General features: G+C 39.8%; 1 protein-coding gene across 1 annotated transcript in view; it reads right to left on the reverse strand.

Annotated features, from left to right (window-relative positions):
- The window catches only part of LOC308609753 (putative helicase senataxin), a 61,937-nt gene that overhangs the window by 19,416 nt on the left and 27,450 nt on the right, over positions 1–15,071 (reverse strand). Inside the window, exons 10-15 of the mRNA XM_081223464.1 lie at positions 10,642–10,815; positions 8,092–8,324; positions 6,864–7,031; positions 6,033–6,183; positions 763–864; positions 458–573 (exon numbers count right to left, since the gene is read on the reverse strand). Of these exons, the coding sequence (XP_081079590.1) occupies positions 458–573; positions 763–864; positions 6,033–6,183; positions 6,864–7,031; positions 8,092–8,324; positions 10,642–10,815 (944 nt within the window). The remainder of the gene's footprint in view (positions 1–457; positions 574–762; positions 865–6,032; positions 6,184–6,863; positions 7,032–8,091; positions 8,325–10,641; positions 10,816–15,071) is intronic.

A 15,071-nucleotide genomic window follows, 5' to 3' on the forward strand; every position in this document is an offset into this window, starting at 1 on the left:
GAGGGATGCTCATGAGGAACTAGGGTTCCCTGAGCAGGGATCGAACCTGAGCTCCCTTCAGTGTAAGTGCAGATTCTTAACCACTGGACCACCAGGGAAGTCCAATAAATTCTTAATAGTGTGTATGATTCAGTTCTGTTCAGAGTACTGCAGGTACGCTTTCTGCTTAAGCAGGCCAACCCTTGGGGCATCACTTACGTGTTATCTACTCTGCCTTCATGCTATTAACAGTGGCGTTCAGTGGCTAAAACAGACTGCACGTGGCCTGCAAAGTCTGAAATATTTACTATCTTGTTCTTTTAAAAAAAGTTTAACCCCTAATGTAAGGCATACCATCTCTGTGTACATTTTTGTACACAAATTATGCTATTCCACAATGAAAGAATGGCATCAAATACTCACCAACTAGTTTATCTATGAGCTTTTAAAAAACACTGATCAAGACATGTTTAGATACCTGTAGTTCCCTTCCACCTCGGCATAAAGCACGCTGGCGAGAAAGTTCAGCTAGTTGATGATCTAGAAATTCCTTTCTTCTGTGAATCTCATGAATATGAGAAGGTAAGTCTTTTTCTTTAAAAAAAAGATAAAAAGCTGTTGATTCTAACAAATACACACATATGCATACAAATGAGAAGAAAAACTAGCTTTCAAAACTAGACTACTTCTAGGGTCTCCAAATTACCTTTAATGCCCATGCCATTTTCTACCATACAAAAAGAAACAGAAATCAATTTATATATACCTTTATTCAGTACTTACTCATTCTGTGGTTAACTTGGCTCTCCAAACTGAATTTTAGGACCTCAGTATTAATACACTTTTCTGGACCTAGACGTACTAAATTTATATCTCCACAGTTTCCTGTTGATAGAAGTCACACTTAGAGGTTAATAAGAATGCTGTCAATTTCTGTACATAATAATTATTTCTAAGCAAATATATTAACAGTCAGAGAAAGGAGCTAACATGAACTATTAATCAACCAAATACCTGGAACTGCGCTAGAGGTTCCACACACATTCTTTTAGATTTGCTTCATAAGAATCCTATAAGGCAAGAATTTATTTCCACCTAATAAAAGCTACTGAGGTTGCACAAGCAGTACACTGCAGAGTTGAGATTCTATTACACTAATGCTTCTCAAACTATGTTCTATACATCACTCCATGGTAAAATGTATTTGGGAAATGGCGAGTGAAAATAAAACAAATTTCTTGACCATAGGATATTTCGAAGATGAAGACTTTTCTCTATTAATGCAGGTCTGAATTCCCCAAACAGAATCTTACAGGACCATCAAATGCTTTTCTGCAGAATACTGAGAACCACGGTTTTGAAACACTGTTCCACATCACAATGCCACTCCAGGATCTAAGGGACACAAGATGCTGGAAATTCTGGAATATGGTAATTCCAAAAACTGTCAGCATCATTTAACTGGTTTATTAACCACATTTTAATTTTAGGTTAGCACATTTCAGATATTATTTAATCTAAAAGTCTCCCACTGCTTCACTGAACTACTAAACTATAGCAATCATGCAGCGTTTATTAGCACTTATCCCAATCTGACACATCACATACTTGTTTGCTATCTCCTTCCACTGAATCCAAGTCCCATAAGAACCAGGTTTTGTTTTGGTCACAGCCTAGAACCGCAGCTGGCACGTAAGTACAATAAACATACACTGAATGAATAAATGAACTCATTATACAGCTGTTCACACATATTTTTGTTCCTAGTTCAGCTCATTCTTCTAAAATTTGAAGCCATCTTCTCTGACCAACATTTACTTGAAGGTGTCAAAATTGCTAACTTGTGTTTCTACCAGAAAGGTGGATGAGATTTATAGCCACTATAAGCATCTAAAAATGCTCCAGAAATTAAAACAGACATCCTTTAAATTGCAGGGTGAGCTCAGAAGGATGTAAGAGAAATTCCTAGGGGCCAAAAACAAAGAGAAAGGTGAAAAACAGAGGTGAAAGCCCCTGAGCTGCTGTGGCTTCCCTGGAGGGAACAGGGTGAGGGCTGGTCACTCTCTAGATGCTTAGGTGTTTGTTTTTTCATTTACATACAATCAAATGCAGAGATTTAAAAATCCTTAGTTCTACAGAGTTTGACAAATATCTACATCAGCAAAACTACCATTCCAATCAACATATAGAAATTGTATAATGGGGGCTTGGATTTTAACGTCCACTAGAAAGCAAGAGGGCATGGAAGAGGTGGAGGGATGAAAACGACATGAATCTATCTTGGCCTGGGCTTAGCTGGGAAAAAAAACTCTCTTCTAGGACTTTCCAACTATAGGCCCATGCCACATGTGGACTTAGAGCCTAAACACATAATACAGAGAATGACAAAGGTGACCCAACCAAAATACAGTTGAGATTTTAAAAATGAGAATACAGTGAACAATGTTATACCAATATATTTGAAAACCTAAGGTGAAGTGGAGATTTTTCTTGAATAATATGAATTAGCAAAACTCACTCAAATGTAGAAAACTTGAATAAACCAACAATTAAAGACATTCAGCACACAGAAACTTACCCATCTGTCAAAAAACAGACAAAAAACAAACAAACAAGAAGCCCCCCAAAAAACAACACTAAAAACAAATTAACCTTCAAGTAACAGGTAATTCCCTGTCATATATGAAACATCCCAAATAAATGTCTGTATAAATTCTTTTTTTTTTTTTTTTTTTTTTTGTGGTTCACGGGCCTCTTACTGCTCTGGCCTCTCCCATTGTGGAGCAGAGGCTCCAGACGCACAGGCTCAGCCGCCATGGCTTATGGGCCCAGCCTCTCTGTGGCACGTGGGATCCTCCCGGACCAGGGCACGAACACATGTCCTCTGCATCGGCAGGCAGACTCTCAACCACTACGGCACCAGGGAAGCCCTGTATAACTTCATTTTTAAAGTCTGTATAACTTCAATACTAAAACCAAAGATATGACAAAGAAAAATTATAGGCTGCCGTCAGTTAAAAAAATCAATAGCAATCCAGCAATGTGGTAAAAAAATAATAGTACACAACCAAGCAGACCTTATTCTAGGAATCAAAGGTATTTTCAAATTAGTAAAGCATTGTAGGGAATTCCCTGGCAGTCCAGTGGTTAGGACTCGGCACTTTCACTGCCATGGGCCTGGTTTCAAACCCTGGTCGGGGAACTCAGATCCCTTAAGCCTCGGGGTATGGAAAGAAAGAAGAAAAGAAAGAAAAGAAAAGGGGCTTCCCTGGTTGCGCAGTGGTTGAGAGTCTGCCTGCCGATGCAGGGGACAGAGGTTTGTGCCCCAGTCCGGGAAGATCCCATATGCCGTGGAGCGGCTAGGCCCGGGAGCCATGGCCACTGAGCCTGCGCGTCCAGACCCTGTGCTCCGCAACGGGAGAGGCCACAACAGTGAGAGGCCAGCGTACCACACACACAAAAAAAAAAATGGAAAGGAAAAGAAAGAAAAGAAAGAATGAAAGAAAGAAAGAAAAGAAAAGCAGAATTCCCTGGTTAGGACTCTGTGCTTGCACTGCCATATGGTGAGGGGGAGGGGTATATGAAGGAAAAAATACTGCATGCAGTAAAATTCAACACCCATTCATTAAAAAACTCTAATTAGGTGGGGACTTTTTTAACCTGATAAAAGCGTATATACCAAACCCCAGGAACAAACATCACACTTAATGGTGAGATGTCCAAGGTATTTCTGTAAAGGACACCCAGGACCACTGGACATAGTGAAAAGAAGCAAAAATGAAAGTACTGAATAAGAAGAAAAAAGCCGTCTTTACTGACAAGAGATGTCATTTTCTCTCTAACAAAAATATTAAAAATCCAACCTAGACACTACACTTGTGCCACCTTCGTCCCAGCCTTCTCGTGTTGTCAGCCCACACCTGAAAAAGGGCTTATTACCCTCCCTCAGGGAAAGGAAAGTGAAAACCACACGGGAACTGTTCTCGGTTGTATAATTTGATACAACTACTTTGGAGCAGAACCGGGCACTATCTAGAATCAGCACAAATCCTTCAACCCAGCATTCTCATTTCTAGGTATATATACACTAGACCAGTGTTTTTATAAACTCTTTTGACCGTGATCTATAGTATGAGGTACACTTCACATTGAAAGCCAGTACACTCATACCTCACCAATAAAACAGGTTTCACAAAACAATACTTTACCCCTCACTACCTACACTCTAATCTTTTCTGTTCTCTTCTGTTCTATCTTATCTTGTGTAAGTATGCTGGTTCTGATCTCCCTAAACTGATTTCACAATCCACTAACTGGTCACAAGCCACAGTGTGAAAGCACTGCCCTAGCAGCCTGTATGAATACTCAGGAGACGTGAGTAAGAACACAGTACTCCAGTGTACTCCCTTCAGCTGCTGTACAGTACAACACAATACAACTCAGTCACGGCAGTAAACGTTTTCATCCTGCACTGGAGAAACAGGCACAAGTACAGGAATTAAGTTTGAAATAACAAAAAAAAAAAAGGGAAAGAACTTACATTTCTATCAATGGATAACGAATGAACTGTGCACTCATAGATGAGACACCCTATAGCAGTTAACATGAATGACCGTATCCATATACAGCGATACATAAAGTCATAGTTCTCACAAACATAATGGTGAGTAGAAAAGTTGCCGTTCACAATGCATTTTCAGTTTTAAAGGCAAATGACCTCTAGATGTAGCTAATACATGTGCAATAAAAGGGGAAATATGTGTGATCCCTGCGAAGACAGACGACACATCCTGGCTGCTCCTGCAGCTGGTGTGGCCACGGGACTGAGTTCTGGCCAAAAGGAAATAAGCAGAGGTGCTACTGGCAGCGTCTCAGAACTTTCCTTAAAGCACAGCTAGTATATCTGTCCCTTTTTCCTTGCACTTGCTAGATGGGACTACTGGTGCTGGAGCAGCTGTTTCTGACCATGAGGTGCACTAAGGAGTGGGGGGGTCCCACGTAGTGCAGCAACAAGGTAGAAAGACCCTAGGTCTCTGAAGACTTGGAAGTAGAGTCATCACGCCAGTATCATCCCTCAGCTGCCCATCTCTGGGCTTCTGAGTAAGCAGGAAATAAACTTCTATCATAGTTAAGCCACTGTAGTTGGAGTGTCTATTATTTGAAGCCTAATTGAATCTTAACTGATTTAGGTCACTGCCAGGTAACATCAAGGAAAATAAAATTTGCTTAGGGAAGACGAGATACATGTGCTTAGAAGAGCAGCCCGACCCAGAGCCATAACCACGCCACTCAGGATGGCTGGTGTGAGAGGAGGTGTTAAGGTTAAGGGCACAGAAATGACTTTACACATTCGCTCAAGCATTCCGAATCCTCGGTGGCAATGCTCTTCAATCTGTCAACTGTACTGAAAAGACTTGTCCCTGTGGTATACTTTACATCTCAACTCCTCAGCTTCTCCGCCTATAAAATGTAGATAGGTTATTTATTGCATGGCTCAGAGGATTACTCTGAGTACTGACACATAGTGAGCACTCGGTAACCATAAGTGATGACTGCTCTAGCTTTTGTGTCACTAAACATCTACTAAGCCCCAACTGAGTGCCAGGCACTGTTCCAGGCACGGGGGTTACTACAATGAACACATTTTTAAAAGCCCTTGCCTTGGTGGACCTCGTTATATTCTAGCTAGACTGAACCATCCACGGTTCTCTGGCTTCTGGTCCTTTTTATGTACAGTAAGTTCCACCAGAGTCCTCTCCCCACTTCACTTCCTCATTGCTCTTCCAAGTTTCATCTTAGATATCATTTCCTCTAAAAGTCTTCCCTAACCCCTACACAACTGAATCAAGGGCTGCTCTAAGGTGTTTCAAACGGCACAGGGCCTGACACAGAATAAATGCTCCAAAATATTCAGTAAACAAAGCAGTAAGTACACATGGGCCACAGCCTCAAGTAGAAAAAATGACCAGAACTGGCTTGCTCTTTGTCATTCAAAGTTACCACACTAAACACTGAAAACAAAAACAAATGAAAAGCCCACATAAGTATCATACCTAAAGGATTCTTCTTGTCTTTACACTTCTCGTTGAATTCAAGCATAATTTTTTTCGTAAGTTCATCAACAGCTGTATTGGAAGGTGCACACACAAGGACACGGTTTTGTTTGATTTTGGCATTGGAGTTCTCATCTGAATGCCCCCTCTTCTGGTTCGACAATTTGCAACAAATAAACAAACAAACAAAAAAAACAAACAATACTGATAAGCTCTATTGTGCAGTGTTATAGTTCTTCTCTACTGTCACATATATTTGAAAGTTCCCCTAATAAATAGTTAAAAGTAAATAAAAGCACCTACATCTTACACTGATGTTAAAAAATTACTCTGGCCGGGAATTCCCTGGCCAACGAGTGGTTAGGACGCAGTGCTCTTACTGCCAAGGGCCCAGGTTTGATCCCTGGTCGGGGAACTAAGATCCCACATGCCGCATGGTGTGCCCGAAAAAAAAAAAAAAATTACTCTGGCATAAAATCTAACTTCTCTGAGCCTTACCTTACTATCCACTTATTTTATTCAATGTTCAATCCAAAATGTAACCCAGGAATACATTCAAGATTGTCTCCTGGGATTAGCCGTGACCTATAATAAAGCCCGAAGACCACTATTCTAGCCCATAGAATTAGTTTCACACAAGATAACATTTTCTGTTCCTTTTATTTCTTATAACCTTCTCTACCTCTGCTACCGCTTTATCTGATATAGTTCCACACAGTATCAAAAAGATACACAGAAGTGAAGGGAAAAACACACTTTAGTACTTATTTACACGTTAAAGTAAAACAACATACTCAATTAAGGGCACAGATGCCCTCGTGCACACTCTACCTCTGTCAGTAGGCGGTACAGGAGGCCCACAATGGTTTTTGATTTTCCTGTCCCGGGTGGTCCATGAATCAGACAGATCTTGGCAACTGCTGGGGAGTGTTTCACCATGGCATATGCAGTTTCTATCGCTTTCTTTTGGTCTTCATTGAAATCTTTTAGGTAGGCAATCTATACAAAAGACACTAGTGAGAACGAGCGGTTCTTCCTGGGATGGCACAGGAGAGCGAGAGAGTGGAAGACATCTGTTTGAACTGCTGCTGACCTTTGTCAGACAGAAGCTTTGGTGATGATCAGGCAAAACCCCAAAATGACCCTTAATCTAAGAACCACTTTCACTACTGGAAAGAGCTACTGATGAGTCTACAGGCCTCAGTCCACCTACAACCACAACAACTATATTTTTATTTGTGATTCTTATAAAGATGATCACAATAAACTGTTTTGTACTTTTCTTCTTTTTATTCCGTGGTTCTTCCCATTTTAGTCAATCCTCTCTTTAGACAGTAAAAACATTCCAAGACTTCCTTTCCTAACACAAGTGATACAGTCAAAACAACAGGGATTTGGGGTCAGATCTGAGTCTACACCTCAGTTTCACTCAAACGCTAGGTCTCTAAACTCCTAACCTCTCTGGGCTTCAGGCTTTGACAATCATTAAATCTGGGATTCCTTAGAGGGTGGGAACTGACTGAGAAAATGCATATGAAAGTCCTAACACAAGACAGGGGTTCAAATAACATTCCTTTCCTTCCGCCTGTCTCTGTGTTAATTTCCTGGAACTTACACCCAACTCTTACAACAATGAGAAATATGTGTTCACACAAAAATCACAACTTCGTCGTCACACTGACAACAGTACCAGTCAATGCTCCACTGATCATTCAAATGCAAAAGTCATTCCATTAAACCTCCTCTTACTCCTGTATTTAATTACCTAACAAACAGTTAAGTAGGATGTTCACCTCACATTTTAATGCTGCTCTGCAAGCATGTTTTCAATTCCTTTTTGGACTCTACCTTTTTTCCTGAGGTAAGCTGACTAACTTAACACAAAGAACTACTTTGCAATATTAAAGAAAACTAAGCACTAAAAACGTCACTGGGCACACATGGTGACTATGTCTTTGTTGTAGACAACAGGGAATGTGTGACAGATAAAAATAACATGCTTTAACATCTTGACATGAAATGTTCTGACTTTCCCTGTTATCAAATGACTGTCACTCACAATTCTCTCAGATGCTGTAGTTAGTAAATCTTTTGTACAGAAGTCCATGGGGTTTGGATTCAGAACGGCTCTGGCCAGTTGGTTCCGACCACTCAGCAAAGACATGGCTTTCAACTTCCTCTGTGTAGTCACCAGAGAGCTGATTACAAGACATTTCACGAATTCATTTAAATTGACTGGTAAATTATGTTGAGTCTGGATGGAAAGGGAACACTCAGATTTCCCATTACGCACTATTATCAAGAAGGAGAAAAAGCAATTTCAGTTACCAGTGAATAACAGTGTCCAGTTAAAAAGGTTATTCAGAACAAGGTGTTTTGTAACTTTTTTTTTTGTGGTATGCAGCCCTCTCTCAATGTTGTGGCCTCTCCCGTTGCAGAGCACAGGCTCCGGACACGCAGGCTCAGCGGCCATGGCTCACGGGCCTAGCCGCTCTGTGGCACGTGGGGTCTTCTCAGACTGGGGCACGAACCCACGTCCCCTGCATCGGCAGGCGGACTCTCAACTGCTGCGCCACCAGGGAAGCCCTGTAACATGTTTTTTATACATCATTTAAATAATTTTCTCAGTAAGTATCTACTGACTGCCTCCTAAGAACCAGGCAACATTCCTGTCCTCTGGAGGCTTATTTTTTAGAAGAAGGGGGCAGATAAGCAAATAAACATGTCAGGTGATGGTAAGTGCTAGGAAGAAAGCCGAGAAGGGGGATGAGGAAGTGATGAGGGTTGTGAGGGAGTGTTGTTGTAGACAGGAGAGTCAGGGGAGGTTTTCCTGATATGATATTTGAGCAGAGCCATGGCATTAAGTGAGTGAGCCATGCCCGTAACCGGGGAAAGTGGGTTACAGGCAGAGAATCAGCAACTGCAAAGACAATGGGGCAGCGAGGTGCCTGGATTATTTTCACAACAGGGAGAAGGCCAGAATGGCTAGAAGGAAAAGCAGGGAGAAGCGAGCTAGAAGACCAAGACGGTAAATGCAGCTACACTTCAGAGGGCTCTGCAGTTAACCACTCTGAACATGACTCTGAGTCAGGTCAAGAGCACGGGACAGCTCCGCGCAGGTAAGTGACACACGCTAAGTCACACATTAAAAGAATCACTTATCGCGAATGAAGAATAAACTGCAATGGAAAAAGCACAAGAAGACAACTTAAGAGGCTAAAATCTAGGTAAAAGTGAATGGTCACGTGGGCCAGGAGGCAGCAGGAGAGGTGGCACTTGGATGTAGGATATATGGCCAAGGAAGATCCGACAGGACTTCCTGATGCATTAGATGGAGCGTGCGAGGGAAAGCAGGACTCGAGGATGACTCTGAGGTTTTGGGCTGAGCAACTGGAAGAATGGGATGGAGGTCCCACATGCTGAGTGGGGAAAAACCAGAGCAACAGCAGATGTCAGGCAGTAAATCAAGTGCTTCCTTTTGGAGTAGGTTTGAAATGTCTAATAATCTCCAAATGGAGATGTCAGGTAGTTGGATGCATGAGGAGTTCCGGGAAGGAGACAGAAACCATTGCTAAATCTTAGAAACAGAACTTTGGCAAATGTAACCACTTGTAAGAGTTGAAAGCACAGATGAAGCTAGATATCCCTGGTGCTCAACGCATCTTGCACAAAGAACTGAGCTCTGACCACACAATAGTGGACATGGCACACCAGTTATGATGCGGCACGATGTTAAACTCTAAGAGCTTTGTTGCTATTTTTAAGATATGATACAAAAAGGGGAAGGAATAATGATCACATATTCTCTTCCCGTAACAGAGACTAAGAGAGCAGCAATGTCAAAAAGGCAGCTTGGCATATATCAAGCATGTGGACTTCGTAGTCAAACAAAATTAGGTTTCAATTCTGGACCAAGTGTTTAATAGTAAGGATGCCTTTGGATATGTTACTTAACATCCCTGAACTCTGATTTCCCAATGAGCAGGGAACAAACCATTCTGCTTTGCAGGGCTCTGGGAAAAGATGATAAATGTGTACAGGAAGGACAGGGCACACTGGCTGGCACACAGTCAGTAGTCCTTAAATTCAAGCTAACATTATTTTTGTTATGCTACCTTAGGGAGAGAAGTCCCTACACCACAATGGATGGGAGTGATGAAACAGTAAACCCCTCCAGTTGCCTTACAATTTGTTCTGTGTTTGGTCTGCTCATCAATAATTAGCCCCCAAACCAAGGCTGGAATGTGATTTAACAAACAGATGGTTTGCAAACTGTCTGTTTTATAACAAACACACTGACAGATGAAGGAATTTACTAGAAGGAGAAGACATTACAAAAGAAAGCTTTAAAATCCTAAGTCTAAAGCAATACGTGCTGGGCCTTTTCCAGCTGAGTCTAGAAAAACTAAAAGAGGACTCTGAATGGTAAGTAATCAACCTAGCAAATACAGTCTGGTAAACATAGAGCAAACATACATCTGGTAAATGGACAGCAAATAGAGGGCTGGTAAATGTATAGCAAATACATGGCTAGTAAAGCCTAATTTAGAGGGAGATGAAAAGATGAGCTGCTGACAGATTTCTCTTCCATGTCTCATTAGGTACTTACTGACTGAAGTGCGGCGGAACGTATGAACATAGCCACAGTAATGTTCACAGGGAACTTGCAGGCGATGTCTCTCTATATCCTTCTTCTCTCCATTTACTCTTTCAGGAACCAAAAACACCAAATCATTTTCCTTTGGATGAAGCTGTTTAGCTAGTTCACATTCCTCAAGATAAACTATAACACAAGAAGAAGCCAGCATTTATTCTAACAGAATTATTTTACATGAGATTAAAGGATATTGAACGCTTGTACTAAGTTCAAGCAAGTATACAGCACTAGCGGACTTTGTACATACTTCAAAATGATAGTCTAAGCTAGTCAGCATTGACAAATATTGATCACATAGCATTATAAAAGTCTTCTTAAAAGCTGCTACAAAGCCAAAATAGATGAAGTCATAATATTCAAAAGTAGCTAATACATTTCTTTTCCTTGAAGTTTACCTTAGTTTTTAATCAAGGAATTTTCACTTTTGTGCCCTGCTTTCAAAATCCCGAGAGAAAATCTGGAAACAGATCCATGTACACGTAAGAATTTTGAGCCTACTAGTGGCATTTCAAACAAGGGGGAAAGGACAGTAGTAAAATAAATGGGGCTGGGAAAACAGAGCAAGCTCTAAAATTAAAAAAAGTTCAGTACCAACTGCCAAATCCAGCAGCAACATACTGAACCAAAGCACGAAGTACTAGGATTAAGTAGACTGAACTACTAAGTCAAAAAAGAATTTTAAAAATGCATCATGTAAGAAATGTCTATTTGAAGGCATCAGAGAGCAAATACAACGATGAAGAATCACTCTGTTGATATCCAGAACAAGGTGGAGATCCGTAAGGGTCAGCCCAGTATTTTCCCTAGAAACATCTGAACTCTTCAGGGAGTGGCAGCCAGGAATTTGAGCAGTACCTGGGATAGCCTTGTACATAAAAAAGAGACAAAAACTGGAGTCCAGGGCCTGCATAGATAAAGTAGGCATCCTGGTAGCCCTCAAGCTTCAGGTAGGGACCATGAAGGACTACACCCAACAATGAAGGCAGCTTCAATTCACCCGAGTACTTCAGGAAAGCTCAATCCTTTAAGCCGGATTAAGATGATCCCACATTGCTAGTACTCCCAGAATCCTGGCAGAAGCAAAGAAAAATCCTCTCTGGAAGAGGACATCCTATCATCCTAGGCCCCTGATTATTTTTTAAATAGCTTTCCAAAGACAATGACCAACATATTAGAAATAAGCAAAGCACCAGGAGAGAATACATGAACTACTAGAATCAACAAACAAACAAAAAAGGGCTGCACAAGGCACTACACAGAGTACAGTCCTTGAATTGGTTCTAGGACTCCCGCAGGCACCAAAATCCTCAGATGCTCATGTCCCTTATGTAAAACGGCATAGTATTTGCATATAACCCACGCACATCCTCCAGTACACTTTAAATCATCTCTAGATTACTTATAATACCTAATCCAATGCAAACGCTATGGACATAGTTGTAAATCCAACATAAGTGGTATGTAAATAGGTGCTGGTGCATAGCAAACATGTTTTTCTGGAATTTTTTTTCCCTGAATATTTTCAATCCACGCTTGAATCCGATGACGCAAATCCCGCAAATACAGAGGACCAACTGTATGTATAACACAGTTTAAAATATAGAGTTAAAATACGTAACAATAATAATATACAAAGTGGAACAGATAAACAGGGTTAAAGTTTTTTAAGATTTTGCCTTATCTATGGAGACACTTAAAGTATCAATGAAATCTGTAAACTTTGAATCATGTACGCTCTAAGTTTTCACCTAAACTACTAAATGGCAAAAGAGGTACAAGTTGACGTATAATTTCCAAACTAAAAGAAAAGAAAAAATGAATGGTTCAAAGGTCTCACATATATGTAAAGAGTACACTCTAGTTCTATCAGTTTTTTCTTTATATATGTTATTAGGTATTCAAAATGGTCCTATCTTCTGTTCACTGAACTTGCTATCATTGTGAAATACTCGCTTTTAATCTCAAATAATGCTCTTCTGCCGTAAAGTCTATTTAGTCTGGTATTAACAGAGCAAAACAAGTTTCTTTTAGTTGGGTTTGCATGAGTAGCTTTCTCCAATCTTCCTCTTCTAACCTTTCTGTATCCTTATGTTTACATGTATTACTTGTAAACAGCATATAACATGCCAATACTGATCTTGAAATAACTTTTTCTACCCAAAGATACTACGGCTACTTAGAAAATTGAAAGCTCACATACAGGATAAAACATATAGATGGTATCGGTTATATCAGGTAGCAAGAAAGCTCTCAAAGACTAGCCTGTCTAAAGGGCTCAGGAGCCAACTTGAAGAAACCAATTACAAAGACTTGAAACAAGTGTATTTAAGTCCATGTGTTCATAACGAAAAAACATTTTTTTAAAGTTCACTGGTCAACCCAGCACTTGCAGAGAATTAAGTCATTAGTTTGAAAACTGGTCAGGAGTCAAGTATCAATACTTATTCTACCCTTCTTTATAAAGTATACTACTGAGTAATCAAATAAAATGGAGCACTTTTTCTTTACAGAACTACAATAGCAAATAAATGAAGAAATGATCAAATAAAAATATCACCATTTTGTATCCTTTAGTAAAATAATTAATCTAGGCATTAAGGATCAACAGTTATAAGTATTACAAAAAGAGAAATTAGAGATCAAGCACCTCCTGATAAAGGAACACACCAACCTCAGCTATGAACTAGTTTTGCCAAAAATATTAGGTCAAATGAAACTGATCAAGCCTCTAGATCCAACTATCAATTTACAAAAAGTACAAAGGACTGAAAAACATACTAAACACCACCAGGGGGATGCTATCAGCAAGACACAGACACAGACCCTGTAATTCTACAGGGTCAACAACACAATTTCTTCAAAAAATAAATTACAAAGCGGGAGGGATCCATGAAGGAGACAATTGTAATTGAAGAAGACATATTAACAATGTCAGTGAGTGGACCTAACTTGGATCTTAATTCAAGCAGGCTGAAATAAATTGTTCTTTATGAGGAAACGGAAAACTTGAACACTGTCTAGCTATCTAATATTAAGAAATCATGGTTCATACTTTAGCAACAAAATAATGAATTATCAGCAAAAATACTATGAATTTTTAGGTCCATCTCTATTAGAGATAGTCACTTAAATAATTATGACACCAAAAGAAAAAAAATCTAACCAATGATGATCTGCAAAACCTCTCCCTAGAAAACTGTAAAACATTACTGAAAGTAAACCTAAATAACTGACAGTATGTATCGTATTCAAATCAGTATTAGAAAGATGTCAATTCTTAACAAATGTCCACATCTTTTTTTTCTCTAAAACTTACATGGTAATGCAAAGGGACAAGAATAGCCAACGTACTCTTAAGGCCAAACAAGGTAAGCAGACTTGCTCATTAATGTTTATAATAAAGCTTAATTAAGTAAAATTAAGCAATGTGATATGGGAAGAAAGGTAGGCAAATGATCCAACAAAGAAGAAAGGAGTCCAGAAAAAGGCGAGTGCATTAAATGGACATTAGATTTGTAACAAATATGACACTGCAGACCATGGAGAAAGGATAATCTTTTCAATAAACACTACTGGGGTAATTACATCTCCATTAGGGAAAAAAAAATGAAACATGGCCCCTACATCTTACTCGTGTACAAAATCCATTCCAGGTCGGCAAAACAGCGAAGCCTCTAGAAAAGGGATTGGCAAACTTTCTGTAAAGAGCCAGATTTTTCTTTGCAGGCTACACATGGTGTCTGTTGCATATTCATCATCATCTTTTCTTCAAAAGCTTAAAAAAATGTAAGAACCTTACTCTTGGGCAGTATAAAAACAGGATACAGGGTAGATCTGCAAGCTGTGGTTTGCTGACACCTGTTCTAGATGTTAAGATAATATATTTATGACCTGCAGCAGGGAAAGGTCTCTTAAACCTTTGGCACAGACCATTAACCATAAAAAATACACAGATGCATTTGTTATGTTAAAAAATAAAGTCTAAACAAGAATAAAATAAGAATTTTAAAGACATCACTAAGAGAGACATAATGCAAGCCAAAGTGGGAGGATGGTTTATATCCAGATTGCATAAAGAACTTGCTACAAATCAGTAAGGAAAAGACAACTAACAGAAAATGAACAAGAGTCTTTAATAGGTGCTTCCCTAGAGAGGTTACTTGAGCATCTACTAAATATATGAGAAGGTGCTCAATCTCACTGATAGCCAGGATATTACAAAATAAAACCACAAATGGCCATCAATACACACACACTACAATGGCTAAAATGAACAGCACAATCAACACAAATGTGTTGGCAGAGACATGGAGCAACGTGACTTCCATACGCTGGTGGGGTGTGTCATTCTGCATGACTAGCTTGGCATTATCTACTCATGT

The sequence above is a fragment of the Mesoplodon bidens genome, assembly GCF_964165515.1.
Source record: "Mesoplodon bidens genome assembly, chromosome: Y".
NCBI lineage: Eukaryota > Metazoa > Chordata > Mammalia > Artiodactyla > Ziphiidae > Mesoplodon > Mesoplodon bidens.